The 22281-nt window shown below is 50.7% G+C and overlaps 1 protein-coding gene across 5 annotated transcripts in view; it reads left to right on the forward strand.

Moving 5' to 3' along the window:
• The window catches only part of KSR2 (kinase suppressor of ras 2), a 387277-nt gene that overhangs the window by 289101 nt on the left and 75895 nt on the right, over positions 1-22281 (forward strand). For 3 of the 5 annotated variants that reach the window (XM_070275417.1, XM_070275418.1, XM_070275420.1), the window contains exons 7-9: positions 2666-2749; positions 17982-18048; positions 21261-21386. In XM_070275417.1, coding sequence (XP_070131518.1) covers positions 2666-2749; positions 17982-18048; positions 21261-21386 — 277 coding nt within the window. Of the gene's footprint in view, positions 1-2665; positions 2750-17981; positions 18050-21260; positions 21387-22281 lie in introns of all 5 variants that reach the window. The other 2 variants (XM_070275419.1, XM_070275421.1) reach the window with 1 other exon arrangement.

The following is a 22281-nucleotide window of genomic DNA, read 5'->3' on the forward strand; positions in this document are numbered from 1 at the left end:
TTGCTTAACCTCTCTGAGACTCAATTTTCTCATCAAACAATTCTGCCTACTCATAGAGTGGTGGTGAGGATTAAATGAGATAATGTATTAAGGTATTAAGCAGAGGGCCTAGCAAATAATAACCATGCAACAAACAGCGCCATTGTTCAGAGAAATGCTTTACGTCCTAATTTGGGGTCCCTCCACCCAGAAAACACAAGATTGCAGGCTGAACTCAGAGGTGCTCACTCTGCTGAGATGGAGGGCAGCCCAGGGCTCCAGCCCGGTTGGGTGCACGGGACAGCCTCTCCAGGGGCACACCTGCCCTTTTCAGGAGGGAGATTTGTGTCTACTAGTCACCCCTTATAAGAAGTTCTTTAACTTTCCACAGGTTGCCTCATTATCCTCACAAACTCAGTGGGGTAAGTTGCGCAAGTGTGGTCATGCCCATTTGACAGATAGGGAAACCGAGGCCCTGGCCGATTAAGTGATGGGTCTACAAGCTAGTGAACCTCAGCACTTTGGACACCACTGCTGAGAGTGTTCTCTGCACCGAGGCCTCTGTGAACCAGCTGAGGGACTTGCTCACTCATTCATGGATCCTTCCCGCTGGTGCTGGTGGAGAATTTCTGTGCAGGGCTGCAGCACGGAGCCCGGCGGAAGGCCTGCGCCCTTGGGGAGCTCGCGGTCTAGTGGAGGGTTAGACGGTTAACAGACCATGACAGTACGGAGGGAGCAGGGCTATTAGGGAGTGACACCAGGGGCAGACACATGACCGTAGCTGGGGGCGAGGTGGCAATGAGCACAGGCTCCCAGAATGGCATCTCGTCAACAGTTTTTGAAAGAAATATGTTGACAGAATAGTCCTTAAGACTCAAATGAGAAAACAGTGGAGGAAGCAGTGAGAAATACGCGAGAGATACGTCAATGGTCAGGCGGTGAGATGCAGGGACAAAGGCATCAAAAAGAAGGGCCTTTTTTTGGTTTGCTTTCGCACTGTCCCCTGGCTCAGCTCCACCCCTGGATTGGCCACACTCCTGGATCAGCCACACCCCCCGCCTTGGCTCCACCCTCATTGGCCACACCCTTGGATTGGCCACACCCCCAGCTCTGCTCCCCTGGGTTGGCCCCGCCCCTGGCTCCGCCCCACCCTCAGGCTCTCGCACGTGGTGTTAGACTGGGTGGTACCTCAGATTTAAACGCTGATGCCCAGAGGAGGGAAGCGACCTGCTGGTCTTGGGCATCTGGAACGTCTTCTTAGAGGTGCTTGGCCTTGGGATGTCCTGTAACGCTTCAGTCTCACCCTGTGTTTCTCCCCGGGCTCGATGCCGGGAGGGAGAGACCGGAACTCATCCCACCGCTGGTGAAGAAATGAAATTAAAATCCCATCCTGTCCGCTGTCCTCACAGTCACCTCAGCCGGAGTTTGGGAAGAGGGAGAGCTGGGGATGGGAAGGGGCTAGAAAGGAGAGAGCGCGTCCACCTACCACTCCTGCTGCCTCCATTCCTGCATTGCTGGCTGGCCGGTGGATCACAAGCCAACTCGCCATCCCCCAGAGATGCCAAATCCTGCAAAACAGACCCCACCAAACTCACTGGCCTGGAGGAAGGGGCAGAAAGGGGCTCAACCACCCCCCCCACCCCCATCCAAAACTGGAGAGGGATTTTCTTGGTCGCAAGAGTCTCTGTTAAGAATATTGCTATTTGCTCAGATGTGAGCAGGCTTTGCGCTACGGCTCATTCCGTTTAGAGAGTGACTGACCCAAATCAGGCAAGATGGCACAGCAGAGGGACGCAGGCTTGCCCTCAAAATTCTCAGGCACCAAGTTACATAATCACTTCCAATTTTCGTTTTGACACCGAGGCAATGGAGATTAGATACAACTCCTGCTGAAGGTGACAGAAATTGAAAATGAAAATTACCTCCGACCTGGCAACCTTCAGTCCTTTCCCTGGGCCCAGCCCTGCCGCTCCCCACCCGGTATCTCCTGGGGAGGAAAGCACCCCAGCAGTAGTGGGGGGCCCGGGAAGTTAATGTAATGCACTCTGTTCCCACTGGTTCCCCGCTGTATATCAGAGGCCTCCAGATGGCCTATGTTTGCAGCGAGCGTGGTGGTTGGGGAGGGAGGTGAGCTGATGGTCTGGAAAGGGTTGCACTTCAGAGGATTCTGCAACTAAAGTTGGGGGTGTCAGCTTCCCAGGTGACATGGTGGGGAAGGGCTCAGCCAGATTCCCTGGGGGCCCCACCTTGTTTTTTGGTTCTCTGAGGACAGTTCCAGCCCCATCCGTTGGTCTGTCCCAGAACTGAACTTGGCACACAGTAGCCCCCAGGCAATATTCGTTGACTGAATGAATGACTGTCATGAATGTTCAGGTAATAATATAGTCACAACTCAGTTCTGTGAGCGCTTACTATGTGCCAGGTGCTGTGGGGAGCCATTGACATGCGTGACCTCATTTAATCCACCCAACAGCCTATGAAGTGAGTACAGTTGTTATCCCCACTTTACAGATGAGGAGACTGAGGCTCCCATGGTTTACGCAACTTGATGAAGCCAAATATCTCAGAAGCAGCAGGACCGGAATCCAGGGCCCATCCAGTGCTTCAACCCTTCAAGTGGTTCATCCTTCTAGAGATAGGCCAGTCACCATTGCCTTGCCCTTGAACATTTTCTGTCTCTTTTCAGGTTTTCCACCAAGTACTGGATGTCTCAGACCTGCACAGTCTGCGGGAAAGGGATGCTTTTCGGCCTCAAGTGTAAAAACTGCAAGTAAGTGGCTGTGCCCGAAAGTGACTTTGGGATGTCAGCGAGAGCCACCCTGGGCCCTGAAATAGCTTCTGGGGGTCTGGTTTCTTGACTCTCAGAGAGTTGCTTGCTCTGCTTTTCAGAAACGTGTCCTAAGTGAGCCTCCACGTTTGGGTACGGGGTCAAGGAGAGCAATCCCGAATAAGAATCGGAGCTGATAGATGGTGCTAGAAATGCATGCTGCTGTCTGTGGAGGCACAGCGGTACCTTGCATTTTCAGAGCAACTACGATCAGGGCTTGGTTCTTGAGTCGACCAAATAGTAAATATTTTAGGCTTTGTGGGCCATGGGGTCTCCGCCGTGTAGTTCAAAAAGCAGCCATAGACAATAATACATAAACAAATGGACATGACAAATTTACTTGTTCCTATAAAATCTTAGTTACAAAGGCAGGCTGTGGCAGCTTTGGCCCTAAGTTAGAGATTGCAAAGCCCTCTTCTCCTTTCTTCTTTCTCCTCACGGTACCTCTCTGAGAGCGAGGAAAGGTGTTATGATTCTCCCCATTTTACAAATGTGAAAGCTGAGTCTCAGCAAGGAGAAGTCACTTGCCTGAGGTCACACAGCTAGGAAGTGTCGCTCAGGACTTGAACCCTGACCTCCTAACTCCTGTCCTTTCTGTGGCATCATGTTGGTCTCAAGTTCTGTGGAGAAGGCCGGACCGCACAAGTCCCCCCATGTCCCCCCACTTCCACACACCCCTTCCAGGTGACGGCTGGCAAAAGGTAGAGAGGCAGGAGAAAACTGTGAGACCCCACATGGACTCGGGAGTCAGACTAAGATGGGTTCACATCCTGGCTCTGCGACTCTCTAGCTGTGTGACCTTGGGCCAGTCACCTCACACTTCTGTTCCTGGTATTTTTATCTGCCTGAGAGGAATATTCATCACAGCTACCTGATGTGGGGGTGAGCACGCAGTAAGGGACACAGCCGGGTGCCAGGCTCAGAGTTCTGTCTTCCCTCAAAGGTTGCAAATGCCTTTCTGTCTGACCTCCCTTTCTCCTTCCGCGAACGTGTGTTAAATACCCCCACTGTCCAATTACCATAAAATAGTCCATGACGTTCGCCCGTATGGAAGCGTTACAAATGAATGGGTACCCGTTTGCCTTATAGAAATACCTCTTTTACTTTAACAGCTTGTAGAAACCCTTTCTTTCCCCTCTAGCCTTGCTCTTCCTTGTCCAGCCCAGGCTGGGAACCCTCATCTGGGCTGCTCACGCCTCCCCACCTCCCTGGCCCGTGGTGGAGGTAGGAGAGCAGCAGGGGGGCGGGCTCGCTCTCCCAGCCACGATGTCTCACCTGTGTAACGCAGGTACGCCTGAGCTCCCTTCCCTCCTGGAGATGTGGAGGATTAGCTGGTCCCAGCTCCTAAAGGGTCTAAACTCCATGGCACAAGGGGAGGCAGGGCAGTGACGACTAAGCCTCAGCGTGGAGGCCTCCATCCCTCACCTTGGTCTTCCATAGACCCGAGCTCTCAGGTGAGCCCCCAGGATGGCGGCCCCTGGTCTTTCAGACTCAGAGAGGCCCAAGGCCAGGCCCTCGAGTCCGCTCCGGGGCACCTCTGGGTGGGTAGTCCCACCGTGTTCTGAGGTGGGGCGAGGGAGGGAGCCGGCAGCTTTCACATCCTCTTACCTGCAGAGCCGAGGCTTTGAAGTCAGGTAATTAGGTGACAGGGACGCAGCCAGGAGTCAGCGAGGCTGAACGCTTCCTGAGCTGTTTTAATTTTCAGCGCTGGAGGCAGAACTCTGAGGCGGCCGTGGCTGCTGCTCTCTGTTCTAGAAGTAACGAGCAAAGGCTCAGACCTTGCCAAGGGTAGGGGGAGGAGGCAGGGGAGGGAGGGGGACTTGGAGGAGGGCAGTGGCTGCAAGGAACACAGAAGCAGCCAGAACTGAGTCTGAGGCCCAGCTCCATGGCTGAACACCCTGTGTGAGCTTCAGCAAGAGACGTGTCATCTCGGGGCTCAGTTTCCTTTTCTGCAAAGTGGGCAGATACTAGCGCCCACTCGTGGGCTGTTGGAAGAGTCAGTGAAATCTCCTTGCCCTGGGTTAACACAGGATGTTTTAGCAAAGGACATCCCACCTCACTCCACCTTGTGCAAAAACGGCCCCTGGGTGTGTAAGAGGCAGAATTCAAACCCAGCCGTGGTTGAATGGCACCGCTGATCTCGCCAATTTGCTCAGCCCTTAGAAAAACTTGCAACATGGTGAAAGCAGATAGAGTCTGTGGCTGCTCCAAACTTCCGGCGCGCTTCGGGAATTTGGACCTTGTATAACGACAGTGGAGTTAGAGCTCTCTTCAGTACATAATCATGAGCATGAATTACTCACATCACCAGCTGAAGTTTGAACTCACTCTTCTATGAACAAAATCCTGCAGTTTTTGCATTAATTATAGTGAGGCTAGACGGTCGTTTACATGTGTTTTCAAAGATGGGCAAAATTTTGATGCACTTCAAGGAGATCAGGGGAAGACGCGTATAGAGAAGTGAATTTCAGGGACTCTGAAGCGCCTGCATAAAGGGCCGAGACTGGTGAAATTTCAGAGGTGGCACAAGAATGGGGAGGCAGCTTCTTTTGAAAAAATGCACCATTTGTGCATTTACTCAAGTAATGTTTATTGAGTACCTACTATGTACCAGGCACTGTTCTAGGCACAGGGGAAATGACAGTGAATGAAACACAAAATCCTTACCCATGTGGAACTTACATGCTGGTGGCGGGTTGGGGGGCACGACCACAGACAGTAAACAAAGAAAATTAGTAAAATGATCGTCTGTTCAAATGATGCTTAAGTGCTAAGGAGAAGAGCAATGTAGAGATGGGAGACAAGAAGGACCAGGGCAGGGGTGGCAATTTTAATTAAAGGCCTCAGGGAAGATCTCCTACCTGAGTGGGAACTTTGGAAAAATAGTAGTGTGTGACACAGGTCATTTCCTGTACTCCTGAAGCACCCCAGAGGCATGGACTAGAATCTGCCCTGAAGGCAACAATTTTTTTTTTTTTTTTAACCTGGAGCAGTCCTGGTTCTGCTGCTCCCAGAAAGTCCCTGGGTGACAAGGGTTGGATTAGACCCGTGCTGTTCCATGTGTGGCCCCTGGACCAGCAGCATCAGCATCACCTGGAGCTGGTTAGAAACGCAGAGTCTCAGACCACTAACAACTTCCCAGGCAGTGCTGATGCTGCGGGTCCTGGGACCACATTTTGAGAACCTCTGCTTTACATAAAATAGTCGTTTGACAAAACCAGGCTTTATTTTCCAGCCTGACATTTCAGCATGTGAGATTTTTTTTTTTTTTTAAAGGATGGTCGATCTTTGCTGATTATTTTTCGGGCTCTTCTGCTGTTACGTCCCTTGGCCTCATTCTGTGGACTTGAATGTTGTTTGTCATCGTCTCTCCGGTAAATATTTGTGTGATGAGTCAACAAGTTAAGGCGTGATTAGGAACCTGGGCTGTAGGTCAGACACACAGACCTATATTTGAATCCTGACTCTGCCACTAACTATGTGACCGCTTCTGAGCCCCAATTTCTTCCTCTGTAGAAAGGGGAAAATAATATCTGCCTCACTAGATTGTTTAAAAAAAACAGCTCCATGAGAAAAATAAGGCAAAATGCTCAGCCATACCTGGCCCATTATGGGAGCTTAATAAATGAAAACTAGTACTGTTACTAGCCTTATGAATTAATTTTGGGGTGCTCCTCCATCCGGGAAACCAGGATGCTTCTGCATGTCTTACCTCTTTCCCTCCTCCTTTGGTTTAATATACTTCCTCCGGAATGATCATCAGCTGTCTTGTTGGCCTTCTGAATAGAGAGATTAATGAACTAATAGGAAATTATGCTCCGAAAGCAATTTGCATTTGTCCAAATTGAGGCGTTTTCATCTAATAGGTTCCTGAGCGCGGAATGGAGTTTAGTTCTAAGTGGTCGGATGTCAGCACAATCCGCGTATTGTCTGATGACTGTGGATTCAGCTGGCCGAAGTTTGTTTCTGCAGGAAGATGCGGATGGATATCCTAGGCCTCGATCATGTGTCGTCTGAGGTCTTCCTCCTTCTCAGGGTCCTTCCGCAGGTTTCGGCAGACCTGACGGCTGGTTCCTTGGAAACCTGTCCTCTCGTGTCTGCGCTTCTTGCAGGAAAATGCACAAGAGTGATTTGGGTGGCTGTGCTCTAGAAAATGAGTCTGAACCAAGATGCTTTTTTTTTTTTTCTCTCTCTGCACGGGCTGGAGTGTGGGAGGGAGAGGGGCATCTTCTGAAACCACCAGCAGAGAAGTAGCATTTTCACTGCCTGTCTCTTACGCGTGTTTTAGCCACTCCATGCTCCTCTTACAGACCGGCCTTTGGGCTAGGTCAGCAGCTGCGGCTGCGCGTCTGCCATATGAGGGATTCTGTGCCCCCATTCAGGGTACGAGGGTGAAAAAAGGCACGGGTGCTGCTCTCTCCGTTTGCGCACAGTCACCGCCAGCTCTCAAGGCGTCCCCTGGAACACAGTGGGAGCTTAGAATGACAGCTTCTGAGCTGCTCCCAAGACTTCCTGGCCCAGACTCTGGAGACAGGGACTAGAAATCTGCATTTTTAATAAGCCTCCCAGATCACTCATATTTGCACTGAAGTTTGAGTGAGGAACTGGATCTAGGGGTGGTTAACGAGGTAGATAACTACTACCACAGGGGCGGTGCCTGGGGCTACACCTGTACGGGGAGGCATCTTGTGCATCGGGGGAGGCTGTCTCAAAGGACTTGGGGGTCTTGCGGGAAGCGTAGGAGTCAGCCAGGTGAAGCAGGGGTGGGATGTCTGGGCAGAGGAAACAGCCTGGACAAAGGCTTAGATCAGGACTTAAAAGAGCCTGAGCATGTTTTGCAATTGTTTGTACCAGATAGGGCCTGGGAGAGAGGACTCTGCTTTGCAGCTGCTCTGCTGGAACCCGGCCGGCTGCTGTGACTCACGCTGCTGCGTCCTGAGGCTCCAGGCCTGGGTGGGGGGCCGCTCACCACCCAGCCAGCCCCTCTCCAGGGAAAGCAGTCTCGGACACTGGAGCTCTCCTTGTGCCGGGGTGGCTCCTGTGCCAAGACAAGGCCTGGAGTTCTGATGTTCCCTGAGTCGCCTGCTCTTAGGGCCTGAGATGGGAAAGATGTGGATATCAGAATACCTTGCAGATGCTTAAGACTCCTTTTTCTCTAGGACCAAGGAATACTCGCTGTGCTGCTTTAAAGGTGGGATGATCAAATTAGCGGCCGCGAGGCACAGCTTTGTCTCCAGACGTGTGCCTTGATGTCCTGCTCACGCTCCCAGTGGCCTCATTTAGCAGCTGCCACAGGTGCTGCTGCTAACGGCTCGTCCCGGAGACCCTATCTGCAGGCTTCCTTTGGGTGATTGCAGCTGCCTCCCCGCAAGGTGCCTTGGAGCGAGCGTCCCCATCCCCTAGGTGGCTCTGTGCCAGGAGCTCCCTGGTGCAGGCCTGCAAAGGCCCAGCCTGCTTGCTTCAAGGCAGACAGCCTTTATGGTGCACGTCACACGCCAGAGCCCCCGTGGGATCAGGCTGAGACCAGAGTCCCCTGAAACCACATCCTCGCTTGGTTTCTCCCCCGTTTCCTATCCCGCTCCCCCCTCCAGTGAATAACTGTCTTCTGGAGAACTCCCTCCGTAAATCACTTGTGAGAATACCCATCTCAGGATCTGCTTCTAGAGAACCCAACCGAGGACAGTAAAGCAACAGCAGGCTCCAGATTCTGGAGCCAGAGAGAGCGGGGTTCCGGTCCTGGCTCTGCCACTTCCGAGCTGTGTGACTCTGGGAAGATTTCTAAACCTCTCTGATGTCGAATGAGGCTAATACATTCATTCAATGTGATAAGACGTGTGTGCCCCAGTCACATTCATGACTTGGGGATTCCTTCAAATCAGGAATCTTGAAATAAGTTGTTCAGCATGTACTTAGCTGCAGACACTGATTTTCTATTAATACAAAGAATGAAAAGAAACATAGTCACCCAACACCTCCCTGGGTTGAAGCAAGGTCAAAGTTCTGGAAAATTTAGCACATTTCCTACTTTTCTTTAGTTCTTTTCTTAAACTTTTTAGACTTCTTGGGAGACATGTTAAAAGATGTGTATCAGGATGTCACAGCCTGGCACTGTGGACATTTGGGGCCGAATCATTCTTTGTGGTGGGGGCTGTCCTGTGCTTTGTAGGATTTTTAGCAGCATTGCTGGCCTCCACCCACTAGACGCCAGTAGCCATCTGTCCACTCCACCCTCAGCTGTGACAACCAAAAATGTCTTCAGACATTGCCAGATGTTTCCTGGGGGGACAAAATTGCCCCTGGTGGACAATCCTGGTTTACATCATAAACCTCGTTCCTGAGCAGTGGGACCGTGGTATGACTTCTTCAGTTTTAGAGTCCCGTTACTGAAATATTCAATAGAGCCGTCAAATGTCTTGGTTTGCCTGGGACTTTCCTGGGTTTAGCACTGAGAGTCCCATGTCCCAGGTGACCCAGGTTGGTCAGGGCAGGTCTATACTAGCTAGAAACACTTCACGTGTTCCAGTGAAGGTCACTGCCCACTTCTGTAGGAATGAGACCCATCCTCGTTTCCCCAGAAAGATAAAAAATAATGTTTGCAAACCTGAGCTAACCAGCACAAGATTTCCAGTTTACTCCAGTGGTGTTTTAAGGCCCTTTATACAAGTCCCCTGTCCTCTTGCCTGCTGTAGCCTGGCTCGATGCGCTTGTGTTTAATTCGTCTCGTGAAAGCCATCCCTTTACTGATTTCCATTTAAATGAGCCATGCCCTCCTTGATCCAGTTTTGCTCTATTCCTGGATCTTTTCACTCAGATTTCCTGCACTGTTTGCTCACCTTCTTGCCCTGCACGTCCTCCTCCCCTATGTTCTTGCATCAAAATACAGTGCTTCATCTGAAAACTCCCTGGGTTTGCAAGGCTCCAGCCACAGGTGATGAGGAGAGAAAAGCGTGAAATAAGCCACGGTTGGTTGGAGCCACCGGGCGCACTCATTTCCCAGCCCTTGAAAAGCTGGGGAAGTGATGAGCACTAATGTCGCAGCTGCTGCGAAGTTCCTGGAAGCTTCAGGAACTCGTACCACAGGCAGGATATTGGCAGGGTATGATTATGAGCATGCATTTCGGAGATCACCAGCTTGAAGCCTGAACTTACTTTCCCATTAATAGAAACACTTCAGTTTTTGCAATAATCATAATGGGAATTAATGGTCCTTTATATACATTTTTACCTATTATAAGCAAAAATTGGGGTCTAATTACAGTTGTACATGAGGGATGATTATGATTCTACTGGAGGCTGAGGTGGGGGTTGGACGTGGTGATGATGAGGATGATGATGATGGTGATATCGTGTATTGAGGGCTGACTAGTGCCAGACGTTTTGCTAAACTCCTTCCATGCATGAACTCATTTAATCCTTGCCACACCCGTGGAAGGTCGGGTCTACTGTTATCCCCATGTTACAGATGAGGAAACAGAGGCCTTCAGGAGCCAAGAACTGGCCCAAAGTCTCATGGTGGGTGGATCTGCTCCTCAAACCCACCAATCCTTTTGATTCAAGATCCCAGACTCTTGACCACCATAGGTGGGCAAAGGGCCGGGCGCACAGTAGGCCAGCAACGAATGCTAGGTCCTCCTGTGCTTCTCCTTGACTGAAACAAGCAGAACAGAAGGTGAGAATCTGGTCTCACCCTGACCCTGGACCAGAACGATTAGTCTTTTCCTGACCCCTCTTCCGCCTGCTCCCCCTCACGTCATCCCTTTCTTGAATTGAAAGGTGATAAATGAGTCTTTGTGTTCTGATGAACACCTCCAGGTCCCGGGAGCCAACAGGACTCTGTGGTCACCCTCTTGTCTCTCAGGGACATAGGGGCAGGGGCATCTCCAACAGGTAATAAATTTCCGGCTTCCCTACGGAACCCTCGTATGGAGAGAACAGTGCCAGTTTTCCAGGGTATTTTTCATCACGTTGCTGGAGCCTGTGGTCTGAGTTCTATGTTAATACTCCCCACCACCCTTGCTCATTCCTGTTGCTGGGTTTTTCTTTCTGACCCAATTGTAGGTCCAAGAGCTCAACCCCACTGAGTGGTCAGCAGTGAGGGGAGGGCCGTTTGATGTCGTCACGGAGAGTGTATGCAGTCGTTTCTAGAAGCATTGGCTCAATTGGAAGACCACAGGGGAACGAAAAATGAGACAGAACTGCTCAGTTGGGGTATTCAAGGAAACAAGCCCCACTGTAAGAGGAGTAACGTTCTAGTTTAGTGATTCAGCAAGAAGCCTTGAGGAGCACTCAGTGAGGTGGCCTGGGAGAAGGACAGCAGAGACGGGGACTAGGACCCCTGAGAGCAAGGGAGATTTGCTGCCCTTTCCTTCTAAGTGTCTACTGCCCGAGGGGGTCTTTCCAAAATGCTTGTCTAGCCTTCACCTCCCCGTTTCAAATCCTCCTTGCTCTCAGGATAAAATCCGGTCTCATGATGAGACCCTACACTGCCCCTTGCTTACCCCCCCTTTCTCCACTCTCACCACTTCCCTCCTCACACTGAGAGCTTCACGGAGCCGTCGACCCCTGCAGCAGCCCGTGTGCCCACTCCCTGTCCCATCTTTGCACCTGTCGCCTCGGCCTGGATCTCTCTTGCGCACCTCTGCTAGCACCCATTTCTCTTTCAGGCTCAGCTCAGTCACACTTCCTCCAGGACGCCGTCCCTGACTCCCCTCAGATCCACCGTGCCCCACCCTGTCATTTCACATAACACACTGCGTCGCGTTTGTCTACCTACTGCCTGTCTCTCTGACCAGACTTTAAACGCCAAGGGCAGGGCTGTGTCTGAGTTGTTCGCTGTTTCTAGCTCTGGGGCCAGCACAGTGCTGGGCTGCACAGCAAGAGCTCAGTAGGTGTGCGTTGGTGGAATAGATCTCAGAAAGGGCCCCTGGAGGGACAATGGTTCTTGCCAACCCTGGGCCCCGAGAACCTGGTTCCAGTCCAGATGGCGTCCTTTCTCCCAGGCACTTTGGCGGCGGTGGGACGAGTGGAAAGATGTTCGTGCTTGAAATGCTAAGAGGTGGTTTACATACCTAGGCAGTAAACTCCTTACTAGATGGTTGTCAGAAAGATGATTAAAGAGTGAGTTCTTGCCCTATTCTATTGCACACCCCCAGTGCCTCGCACAGACCCTGGCAATAATTTTTTTTTTTTTTGAGGAAGATTAGCCCTGAGCTAACATCTGCTGCCAATCCTCCTCTTTTTGCTGAGGAAGACTGGCCCTGAGCTAACATCCATGCCCATCTTCCTCTACTTTATATGTGGGACGCCTACCACAGCATGGCGTGCCAAACTGTGCCATGTCTGCATCTGGGATCCGAACTGATGAACCCTGGGCCGCCGAAGTGGAACATGCACACTTAACCGCTGTGCCACCGGGCCGGCCCCGGCAATAAAGCTTTTTGTGTGCATGAATGAATGAATGATTCTGACTCTGCCCTTTCTTATCTAGATGGTTGGCTGCTCACTGAGCCTCCATCTTCTTGACTTTGAAATGGGCGTAACGGATCCGCCTCCCCGGCGTTGGTATTCAGAGTAAACGGGTTCTGCCAGAGTGCCTGGCCCAGAGCTGGCGCTTGTTTACAGTTCCTGAGTTGGGTGTTAGGGGCCTGGTTATTCCAACGTCCCGTTGGTCCTCTGGAAGGAAAGGGCGTGGCCTGCTCAGATGGACTGCCAGGTGAGCTGGAGTGGAACAAGAGACAGTAGGGGAAGTCAGAGATTTGGGCTGCTCCGAGAGAACTTTCCATAAATTGGTTGGATCCCCCAATGGACCATTTGAAACAGATGTGACCCTCCCACCAGCAGGAATCTCGCTCATCCCTCCTCCAGGAAGGTCCCAGCCCCACGACAGCCTCTGGGCTCGTGTCTGCTCCACAGGGCTGCTGCGGGGGGGTGGGGGGGTGGGGGGGTGGGGGGGGGTGGGCGTGACAAACCCATTAAGGAAACAGCAGAGCTGCTCATAAAAGGGGCCGTTTGTACCCTGCAGTTCCTGGGCAAGATCCGTGGAAGTCCAGTCTGCGTCTGGTCCAATCCCTGTGCCCCACCCCCACATTGGGAATGCAGAGAGGGACATGTTTGCATTTCACAAACTGCGAGGGATACAATTGATAAGAAGGAGAAATCCTTTTTCAAAAAAAAGTTGGTAGAGACTTTTAATTCCCTACAGCAGGAGCCTTTGACAGGTTTCTCTTCTGCCGGTCATTCCTTCTGTCCCCTCTCTTTCCTCCTCTCTCCCTCCCTCTTTCCAATATTCACTCAGCATGTGTTACGCACCAGCCACGAGGCCAAGCACTGAAAGGGGGGTAGGACTGGGAGCTTCAAAGATGAGGAAGACCCAGATCCTGCCCTCGAGATAAATTCACAAATTTCATTTTCAGACGCAGAGGATGTCTCATTTAGCCAGCAGCTCCTTTGGGGAATAAGATGTTCCACGCAAGCAACTTTTCTGGAGAACTGAAGCTTATCCTATTAGCCTTGGAAGTTAAAAGAAAATTAACCCTTTTCAGTGAAAGTTTTACATCACTCCTTTGCAAGTTTCCAGGCTGCACGAGGCTCGCTCGGCATTCCCTGTGCACACTCGAGTGTATTTTCATCCTGCCTGCAGAAACACTGACCTAAATCACGGTGCTCCTCCGGCCCACATCTGGTGCGGAGGTTTGTCTGGGGCTGTCATCTGTGTCCCCCTGCCCCCCCGCCCCTTCCCTTCCTCCTTGTGGAACGGAGCCCCTGCAGAACCAAACTCATTAAGGACTGTGGGCTCAAGAGATGCACAGGGAGAAGGAGCAGAGGGCTCGGTTTTGGTGCGAGGCCACGTTGGTGTTGCAAACCTCCTGTGATAATCATGGTGTCTCACTTGGGCTTCCCTTTCTCTACAGACCTCAAGATTTGAGGGCAAGTGGTTTATTTGAGAGGTGACCCCAGGCTGCACCAGCCGGGAGTGCGGGAAGGAGACAGGGAAGGAAGGCAGCCAGCACGGGGTGCCTCGAAGAGCAGGCTACGGCCGTGGGCAACTTGGGTCCAGTCCCACCTCCGCACACCTCTGGGTTGTCCACCCAAGGGAGGGGAGGCTGGGGTCCTAATCAACCAGCTCCCACCCATGCTCCGGGCTCCAGGCATTCCAGCCAGCCCACATTTCCAGCCAGAGAAAGTCCTCCAGCAGAGGGTCTTGGAGTAAAAAGTTGCTGCCCAAACCATCAGTAGTAATGATAATTACCATCATAAAAACAGTAGTGCCCGCTGCTTCAAGTATTTGTCCTAGGCCCCTTACCTGCGTAGAATCGTTAGTCCTCACTGCAACCCTGTGAGGCAGATGCTGTGATTGTCCCCACTTTACAGATGAGGAAACTGAGGCTCAGAGTGGATCAGCGACTTGCCCAGGTGGTCACAGCCAGGAAGTGGTGGTGTCAAGCTTTGAACCCAGATTTGTTCTGTATGTTACCTTGACCCCATTCCCGTTTTTGGGGGGTGAGGGAAACACTGTGCTCTGGAGAATTTAGCCCCTGGACATCTCTCATATGGGAAATGGAATGTCCTTCGTGTCCAGTGGTTTTCCTGCTGTGGCGTGCACTTGCTAACATTCATGTCCCCAGCACTCACCCACTCAGCACCTGGAGGTGCCCCTGCTTCGTGGTGCTGCCCATGATGGCATCCGGCTTCTTCACAGCCCATGCCAACCTTCCAGCTGGGCTCATTCAAGAAGACTCATAGGTGGGGGTGGCAGAAAGGAGCAGTTTCTGGAAGCTTCCAGCATGGAGTTGACCTATTTCAAACAGGAATAAGTGCAGAAACTTCTTGGTTCCACTCTTGTTTGGCATCAGCAGATTCCCCAACTCAGGGCTCCCCAAACATCCATCTGACCGTGTCATAGTTGTCAAAAACCTCTGGTGCCGTCCCACCGGAATCCTTGCCGGGGCCGCAGGGGCCCCTGCCCGCCTCCCCCGCCTCGTGTCTTCATTGCTCTTGTTCTCTTCACTTTAGCCTCATTGACCTTTAACCTCTGACCCCTGAGCCCACCAAGCTTGTTCTTGCCCCCAAAGCTTTGCACTGCTGGAAGCCCTTCCTATCCCGCTCCCATCGCTCTCCATCCCATTTCCCTGTATTACTTTTTTCGTGATCTTACCACACCTGCAATTACCCAATATTTGTTTACATATGTGTGACCCCTTCATCTGCCCCGTCCGAGGGGTGTCCCCAGGACCTGGGGCGTAGCAGGCCTGGGGAAGTGCTTATAGAATAAAAGACTAGTTTCACATTCAGCACATGCATCAGGGTCTGGATGCAACACTTGGTCATCTCCTTGGCGCTGGGATCTTCCCTGTAGCTCAGAGAGTCTGGGGCCTTAGAGAAGAATAAGACAAAGCCAGTTTGCAGAATGTGGAACTTTTATTATCCCTGTGACGTCAGGCAACTGTAGAGGGAAGAGCCAGGTGACATCTTAGACTTGTCTCACAGAAGGACATTTTGACTCCGCTGGTTCTGTACCCGGGGAACCTTCCTTTATTCACCCCCAACGCCAAGATGGAAAGCAGGAAGAATGGAGGTTTTGGAGGCATCCAGCATAGTGGTTAGAGCTGGACTCAAGACCGCTGTCTCTCGCTGGCTGTTTGACCTTGGGCAAGTCATCTAAAATTGCTGAGCCTCAGTTTCTCATTCTGTAAAATGGGGATAACAGTAGTTCCTACTTTTGTGGGTTGTCACGAGGATTAACTAAATTGTATAAAGGACTGAGTGCATTGTCTGGTACATCATAAACACCACAAAAGCATTAGCTCTTGGTTTTTTTCAGAGTCGTACAGTCTTTATGACCTTCATGACTAGTGGTACCTCCTAATGGTGTTCAACCATCTTAAACTTTCGGATGCCAAGAGCTGCCACCTCTCTTTGAAGATTCCAAATTGTCGAAGCCAACTTTTCGCAATCTCTCTCAGTGCGCTCCCCAGCCTGTCATGATTTTGTCCTATGTATGTAGCAGCTCTGCATGTATTTATTTACTATTTATGGCCTTTTTAACTTAAATACATTTATTTGAAGATGAAAGTGTATCATTATCATGAATAGAAAATCAGCATCACTTGCCATTCATATAAGGCAACCAGAAAAAAATAGAAATCCAATGGAAAAATAAATTTATTAAATTCTCTGCGGATACTGTTGCCTGTCTAAATCGGGAACTGGGCTTAGCACGTGGCAGACAGACTATAAAGACCTGTGAGCACAAGAAACTCTGTCCGTGGTGCAACCAGAGTGAAGGAGACTTGGAGATGGACGAACACTCTCTCGATGTGGTTTGGCATTTTTTGTGCTGCCTATGCCCCTCCTCGCTTCCCCTATGCCCTCCCAGCGGCCCCAGGTCTAACTTTTCCATATCAGAGAGGAATTCAGGGCCCTATTAGGGCCATAAAAGACTGAACACAAGAAAAATTGGGGAAATGTGCATAGACATTCCAAAAACATCAAGTAGGCCTGTGATTCTCACCCCTGAGCACCATCAGACTCACCTGGAGGGCTTGTTGCAACAGATTACTGCGTCTCAGCTCGAGTCTCTAATTATCCCGATCTGGGTTGGGGCCCCAGAAGCGGCATTTCTGAAAGGTTCCTGGATGGTGCTGATGCTGCTGGTCTGGGGACTCCACTTTGAGAACCACGGAGCTAGACCAGTTGGGGGAGTGAGTGCGGAGTCTTTGTCTGGGCATTCAAACCATTCTGTTAAAGAGAACTTGCAAATCCCTGGAGGGGAAGAGGGTGGAAGGCAAATCTAAAGTTCCCATCTGTCTGGATGGAGTCTTTTAATAGTAAACCCCCAAGCAGCCCGAGGGCAGCCTTCCGGCAAAGATGTTGGCTGTTGGAAGTTAGGCTGCTGATGTAAGGGAATCCAAGGGGATATGAGTGGAGCACTGATAGCATCACACAGTGTGTATCCGTCCTATAGACATAAAACTAAAAGAAAAGGACAAAGCCAGGTCATAGTAACTTGGGATTTTTATGACCCTTTTGAAGTCTGGCAATAGTGTAGGGAAGCGCAAGGTGACATCTTAGACTTGTCTCAAAGGAAGACATTTTGATGCTAAACTCTTTTTTTTTTTAAAGATTGGCACCTGAGCTAACAACTTTTGCCAATCTTTTTTTTTTTTTTTCTGCTTTATCTCCCCAAACCCCCGTACATAGTTGTATATCTTAGTTGCAGGTCCTTCCAGTTGTGGGATGTGGGACGCCGCCTCAGTGTGGCCTGACAAGCGGTGCCATGTCCGCGCCCAGGATCTGGACCCTGGGCCAACGCAGCGGAGCGCACGAACTTAACCACTCGGCCACGGAGCCAGCCCCTGATGCTAAACTCTTAAACTTCATGCCTCTAAAGCTTAACACCTGTTATTAATCTCATCCTAATTGGAAGCCTTGTTTGGCTGTCTCCTGTAGCCTTGAGCCTTTAAGAAAAATGAGCCCACCTTTGGCACCACTGATCCAGGTTTTCTGCCAGGACAAGTCACTTAATCTCAGTTTTTCCATTTGTAAAATGGGAATGATAGTAAAACTCATTTCATAGGGTTGTTATAAAGATCCAATGACGTGGTCTATGTAAAATGTTTAGTACAATGGCTGGCAAATGAGTCTTCAAGTAAATGGTAGATGATTATTAGGATTGTATGATGATGATGCTAAATACAGATTGATAGGGGAAAATAGCTTTCAAAGCATGAAGCCCAAGTGGGCCCTGTTGGTGTGATAGTTGCTACCCACTCTTGAACCAACCAGGGCTGACCTGTGAGAGTGGGATGGCAGCAAACTCTCTCTAGAGTTAATTTCCTGGGTGCCAAGGATATGCCTTTGCTGTAAGTGCCCCACCTCATCTCACATCTTGGCATCCATAGTACTCAGAGCTTTCTGAACCATTGGGGCATTCTGATCCATCCATCCGTCATCCATCCACTCATGTATCCATTCATCCTCTCATCCATCCATCCATCCACCTACCCATTCATCCATTCATCCGTCCATCCACCCACCCACCCACCCATCCAGCTATTCGTCCACCTACCCATCCACGTATCCATCCAACTCCCGTCCATCAATCTATCCATCCATCCATCCATCCATCCATCCACCCATCCACCCATCCATCCTTCTCTCTCTTTCTTTGTCTCAGGTTAAAGTGCCACAACAAATGCACCAAAGAAGCCCCACCCTGTCACCTCCTGATCATCCATAGAGGAGGTAAGTATTTAACACTTGCTGCCCTGGGGTAGAGGTGGGGTGGGGATTCCTGCCAGCCATCTGAGATAGCTGTCCCACCCCGGCAGATTCTGGATGCCCCCTTGATTTCCTGATACTTGCCTATCTCATTTCTTTCCTTCTGATGCCTTCTTCCTGACATCTGTCTCCTTAATCCATCCCCCACGCCTGTGCTCCCTATTCCTTTCCCCTTTACTGGTCTCTCTGATCCTTTAGCCCCCAGATTCATCTCTCCCTCCTTAAGTCTTTCTCTCTCATTCTTGTCCTCTCTCCTAATTTCCATGCTTCTCTCTTTCCCCCAATCCCCTTCCCTTTCCTTTTCCTTTAAGACGAGTGCTGGCTGAGTGTTTTTCCATTATATGCTCTTCAGGCTCTGTCAAGTGGCCCTGCGGAAGTGGGCAGGGGCGGGGGTTCGGGGCGTCTGGCTTGGGCCAGTTGGTTTCAGCCCTCTGTGTTCTATCCCCTGGGGCCCTGGGAGTGTCTGGGCCAAGCTACCCAGGCAGGGAGGTAGCAGCTACCCTTGGGAGAGCCCCTACCAGTCTTCTATGCAAAAGCAAGATCAGTTGAGTAGGAAGGCAAGACTAGAAGAAAAGGCTTTTCCTTGCCTGCCAAGGACTCAATAGCAGGCACTTCCTTGGGAGGCCTTACAGTCTGGCTTTCAAAATAGTTCCGTTGATTCTTTTCCTATGGGGTAGTTATTCCCAGACTCCATTATCTACATTCCAATTCATTTGCTGGGGGACTCTCCAGGCCCATGCTGTTCAATCCTACTAGCCACATCTGACTATTTAAATTTAGATTCACTAAAATGAAATAAAAACAAAAATTTAATTACTCTGTGATACCAGCCACATTTCAAGGGCTCAGTAGACACACGTGGCTACCATATTGGATAGTGCAGGTGCAGAACACTTTCATCGTCATGGAAAGTTCTACTGGACATTGCTGGTCCAGACTCTTGCTATCCAAGTGTGGTCCATGGACCAGCAACATTGGAATCAGCTGGGCACCTGTTAGACATGCACAACTTCTGGCTCCTCTCCAGACCTACTGGATCAGAATCTGCATTTTTAACAGCATCTGCAGGCGATTCTTCTGTACTTTAAAGTTGAGAAGCATTGCTCTAGAGTAGAAGTTGTGAACTAAATGCCTCCTAGGGCCAAGCAAGGACCTCAATGAGAGAAGCTGGCCAGAAGGGGACGTGCAAAGTGGAGGGAAAGTCCGGGCACCATGTAGAGAGAGCCACTCCCCAACAACGTGGACCCAAGCTGCAGCATTTCTCCTGTTTCAAAGAAAAGCCCGAATAGTTTTATGTGCCATATACTTACTTTAAAATGTTAGCAACTTATTAAAATTTTTAAAATTCTTGCTGGCCACCTCCCCACCTCCCCCAACCTATAGTTCAGATGGAGGCTTAGAGCCCTGTTCGGGATACACAACTTGCTAGTCTGAGACTGAATTCCTCCTCATCTTCCTACTCCACCCCTCCCAGCCCTCCTGCCTTGGTCAGTGTAGGCTCAGGGGAGCTTGCCCTGTGTTCACATGAACCCAAGGGAAGCTTAAAGAAGGGAAGCTTAAAGAAGGAGGCAATTGCTGCCAAAAGTGTTGGGATGTGTTCCGAAGCCAACGGGCCATGGTTTTCCATGATCTTTGCATTCCTTACCTCCACGCGGCGAGGAAATTGTGAGGGAAAAGTCTTCAGCTCTTTTCTCTGGCCCCTTCCCACCCCACATCCTTAATTAAGAACCATCTGTTCCTTGAACAACTGTATACACTCAGTGAGACTATTTTAAACCTGAATTCTCACCACTCTTGAGGCCTGTCTTGGGTCAGCTTCGTTGGAAAAATTGCCTCCCACTGAATTCCTCTTGTAGGGGGTTCCCCTGGAGCCCACATCCCATGGGGAGAGCAGAGCTAGTCTGCTGGAAGGCGACCCGCTCTCAGAGGCTGCCATCTGCAGACGGACTCCCTCCCACCCACCTTCACAGCCGTGCCCTCTTTGCTCAAAGGCAGCAGGTGCCTGTACTTTCAAAGCAAACGGAACTTTCCAGAAGTCCGCCAGCTTCTTGCTTTCCCTCCCTCCCCCTGTAGGTAGGAAGTTGAAAATATAGTTGGTTTCCATGGTGATGGCAGCTCAGGCTAAGCAGAGAAATTTAATCCCTGGGTCAGTCCAAAGCTTTGACTTTTCCACCAACACCCCCATCCCACCCCTGCAATAAAAAACAGCTAACAAGTAACACTACCAGGCATCAGATTGGAATCTGAGCTTCTCACTGTTGTCCCTCCCTGAGGTCCCTGTAAGTAGAAATAGCAGAGGTAACAGGAGAGGGGCTTGGATGTGGTTTGGATCAGGGAGCATTTATTTAGTGTCAACTGTGTGCCCAGCTTTTTGTGTGGCTGTTAGGATGATGCTGTGGAGGAGGCTGGAAGAGCTAAGCCTTCCTTTCAGGGGTCTGGGTGGCCTTGTTTAGGACAAATGTGTTTCGACACGCAACAGGCTACTCAGGACTGAGAAATCCCACATGTAACGAAAGATGATCCCAACAGGAAAGTCAGATGTGGGCAGGCAGGGGTGGCTGTCCACTGATTGATGACAGACCCTGGAAAATCAGGAACCTTTTGTGTTTCAAAGGAGGGTCAATTCTGAAATGAACGCCACCGTGAAACAGTTATGGTATCGGGAAAAAAACCCTGATGGCTTCAGTTTTATTATTATAATTGTTAATTGTCAAAAGTCATATATTGAGGGGCTGGCCTGGTGGTACAGTGGTTAAGGGCGCACGTTACACTTCTGTGGCCCGGGGTTCGCCAGTTTGGATCCCGGGTGCGGACATGGCACCGCTTGGCACACCATGCTCTGGTAGGCGTCCCACATATAAAGTAGAGGAAGATGGGCATGGATGTTAGCTCAGGGCCAGTCTTCCTCAGCAAAAAGAGGAGGATTGGCAGCAATTAGCTCAGGGCTAATCTTCCTCAAAAAAAAAAAATAAAGTAATATATTGAGAACACAAACATTTTAGAAACCATCAAGAACATCTAATCCCACTACGGTGACATAATGACTATCATTTTTAGTGAATTCTCTTCTAGTCCCCCTGGGGGTGGGCCTTCCAGGCAGGATATGAGCTAGACTCTGCTGGCGTAACATACAAAGTGATACTTAAACTCCCAAATCGCTGTTTTTACCCCTACGGATCCAGCAAGGTTAGTCCGGACAGAGTCCGTCCCATGTGACATCAACAACCCTCTGCGGAAGCCGCCCCGCTATTCGGACTTGCACATCAGTCAGACGCTCCCCAAAACCAACAAAATCAACAAGGTGAGGCTGGGACCCCCTGGGTCGGGGCATGTGGGGGCTGCTGCTGCCGGGGACGGGGCAGGAGGGAGGAAGGGGCTCGAGCAGGACTTCGTGGATTCATCTGGGAGCATTGCCCTCACCTCCCAGCCCGCCTGGGCTCTCCCTGTTCTGTGTGGCTTGTGTCTAGTAAAGCTTGCGGGGAATCCAGCCATCATTGGAGAGCAAATGTGCCAGAAGTCTGTCTAATGTAGAGAGAGGGCCGGTGGAATGAGAATGAATGAGTGTGTCAAGGAGGGCGTGGTAGGGATAACGGGAGAGCCATGGGGGGGTTCCTTAGTGGCCCAGATCCCACCACCTTTCCTTTGTGAGATGTTTCACCCTTTGCAGGATAAGCTTTGCAGATGGTTCTAGGCTTTCTGACACGTCCGTTGCATCAAACTACCAGAGGACCAGAGTGTATTTCTGAGCTCCTGCTAGAGGCTGGGTACATGGATGCGTGTGGGGCCCTGGGCTCTGAGCCACAGCCAGTGTGCTTGGCTTCAGCTGGTCCTCAGACAGTGGTCAGCAATGGGCCTCTCTGTGCATCCTTTTTTTACAACACGGCATGGAAATTTCCAGCAGGATTTTCACATCCTTTGTGTGCTCTGTTGGTCAGACTGCCCCAAAGCTGTCCCAGGGACACTTTGCAGCCTCACCGTAGGAGGCAAAGGTTGACATGCCAACAGGTGATTTCTCAAGCCCCACAATGCTTCGATGCATTGTGTTGAAGGTGGATAAAGTGCAGATCAACCCAAGCATGTGGGAAGTCACCAACCTGTGTTCAGGACCCAGGTGAGCATCCTGATGGCCATGTGACCTCCCACGGGCAAGGCACAGACTCACTTCTTTGAGCAAGGCTGGAGGGCATTGCCCCCTC

Source organism: Equus caballus, chromosome 8 (assembly GCF_041296265.1).
Source record: "Equus caballus isolate H_3958 breed thoroughbred chromosome 8, TB-T2T, whole genome shotgun sequence".
Classification (NCBI taxonomy): domain Eukaryota; kingdom Metazoa; phylum Chordata; class Mammalia; order Perissodactyla; family Equidae; genus Equus; species Equus caballus.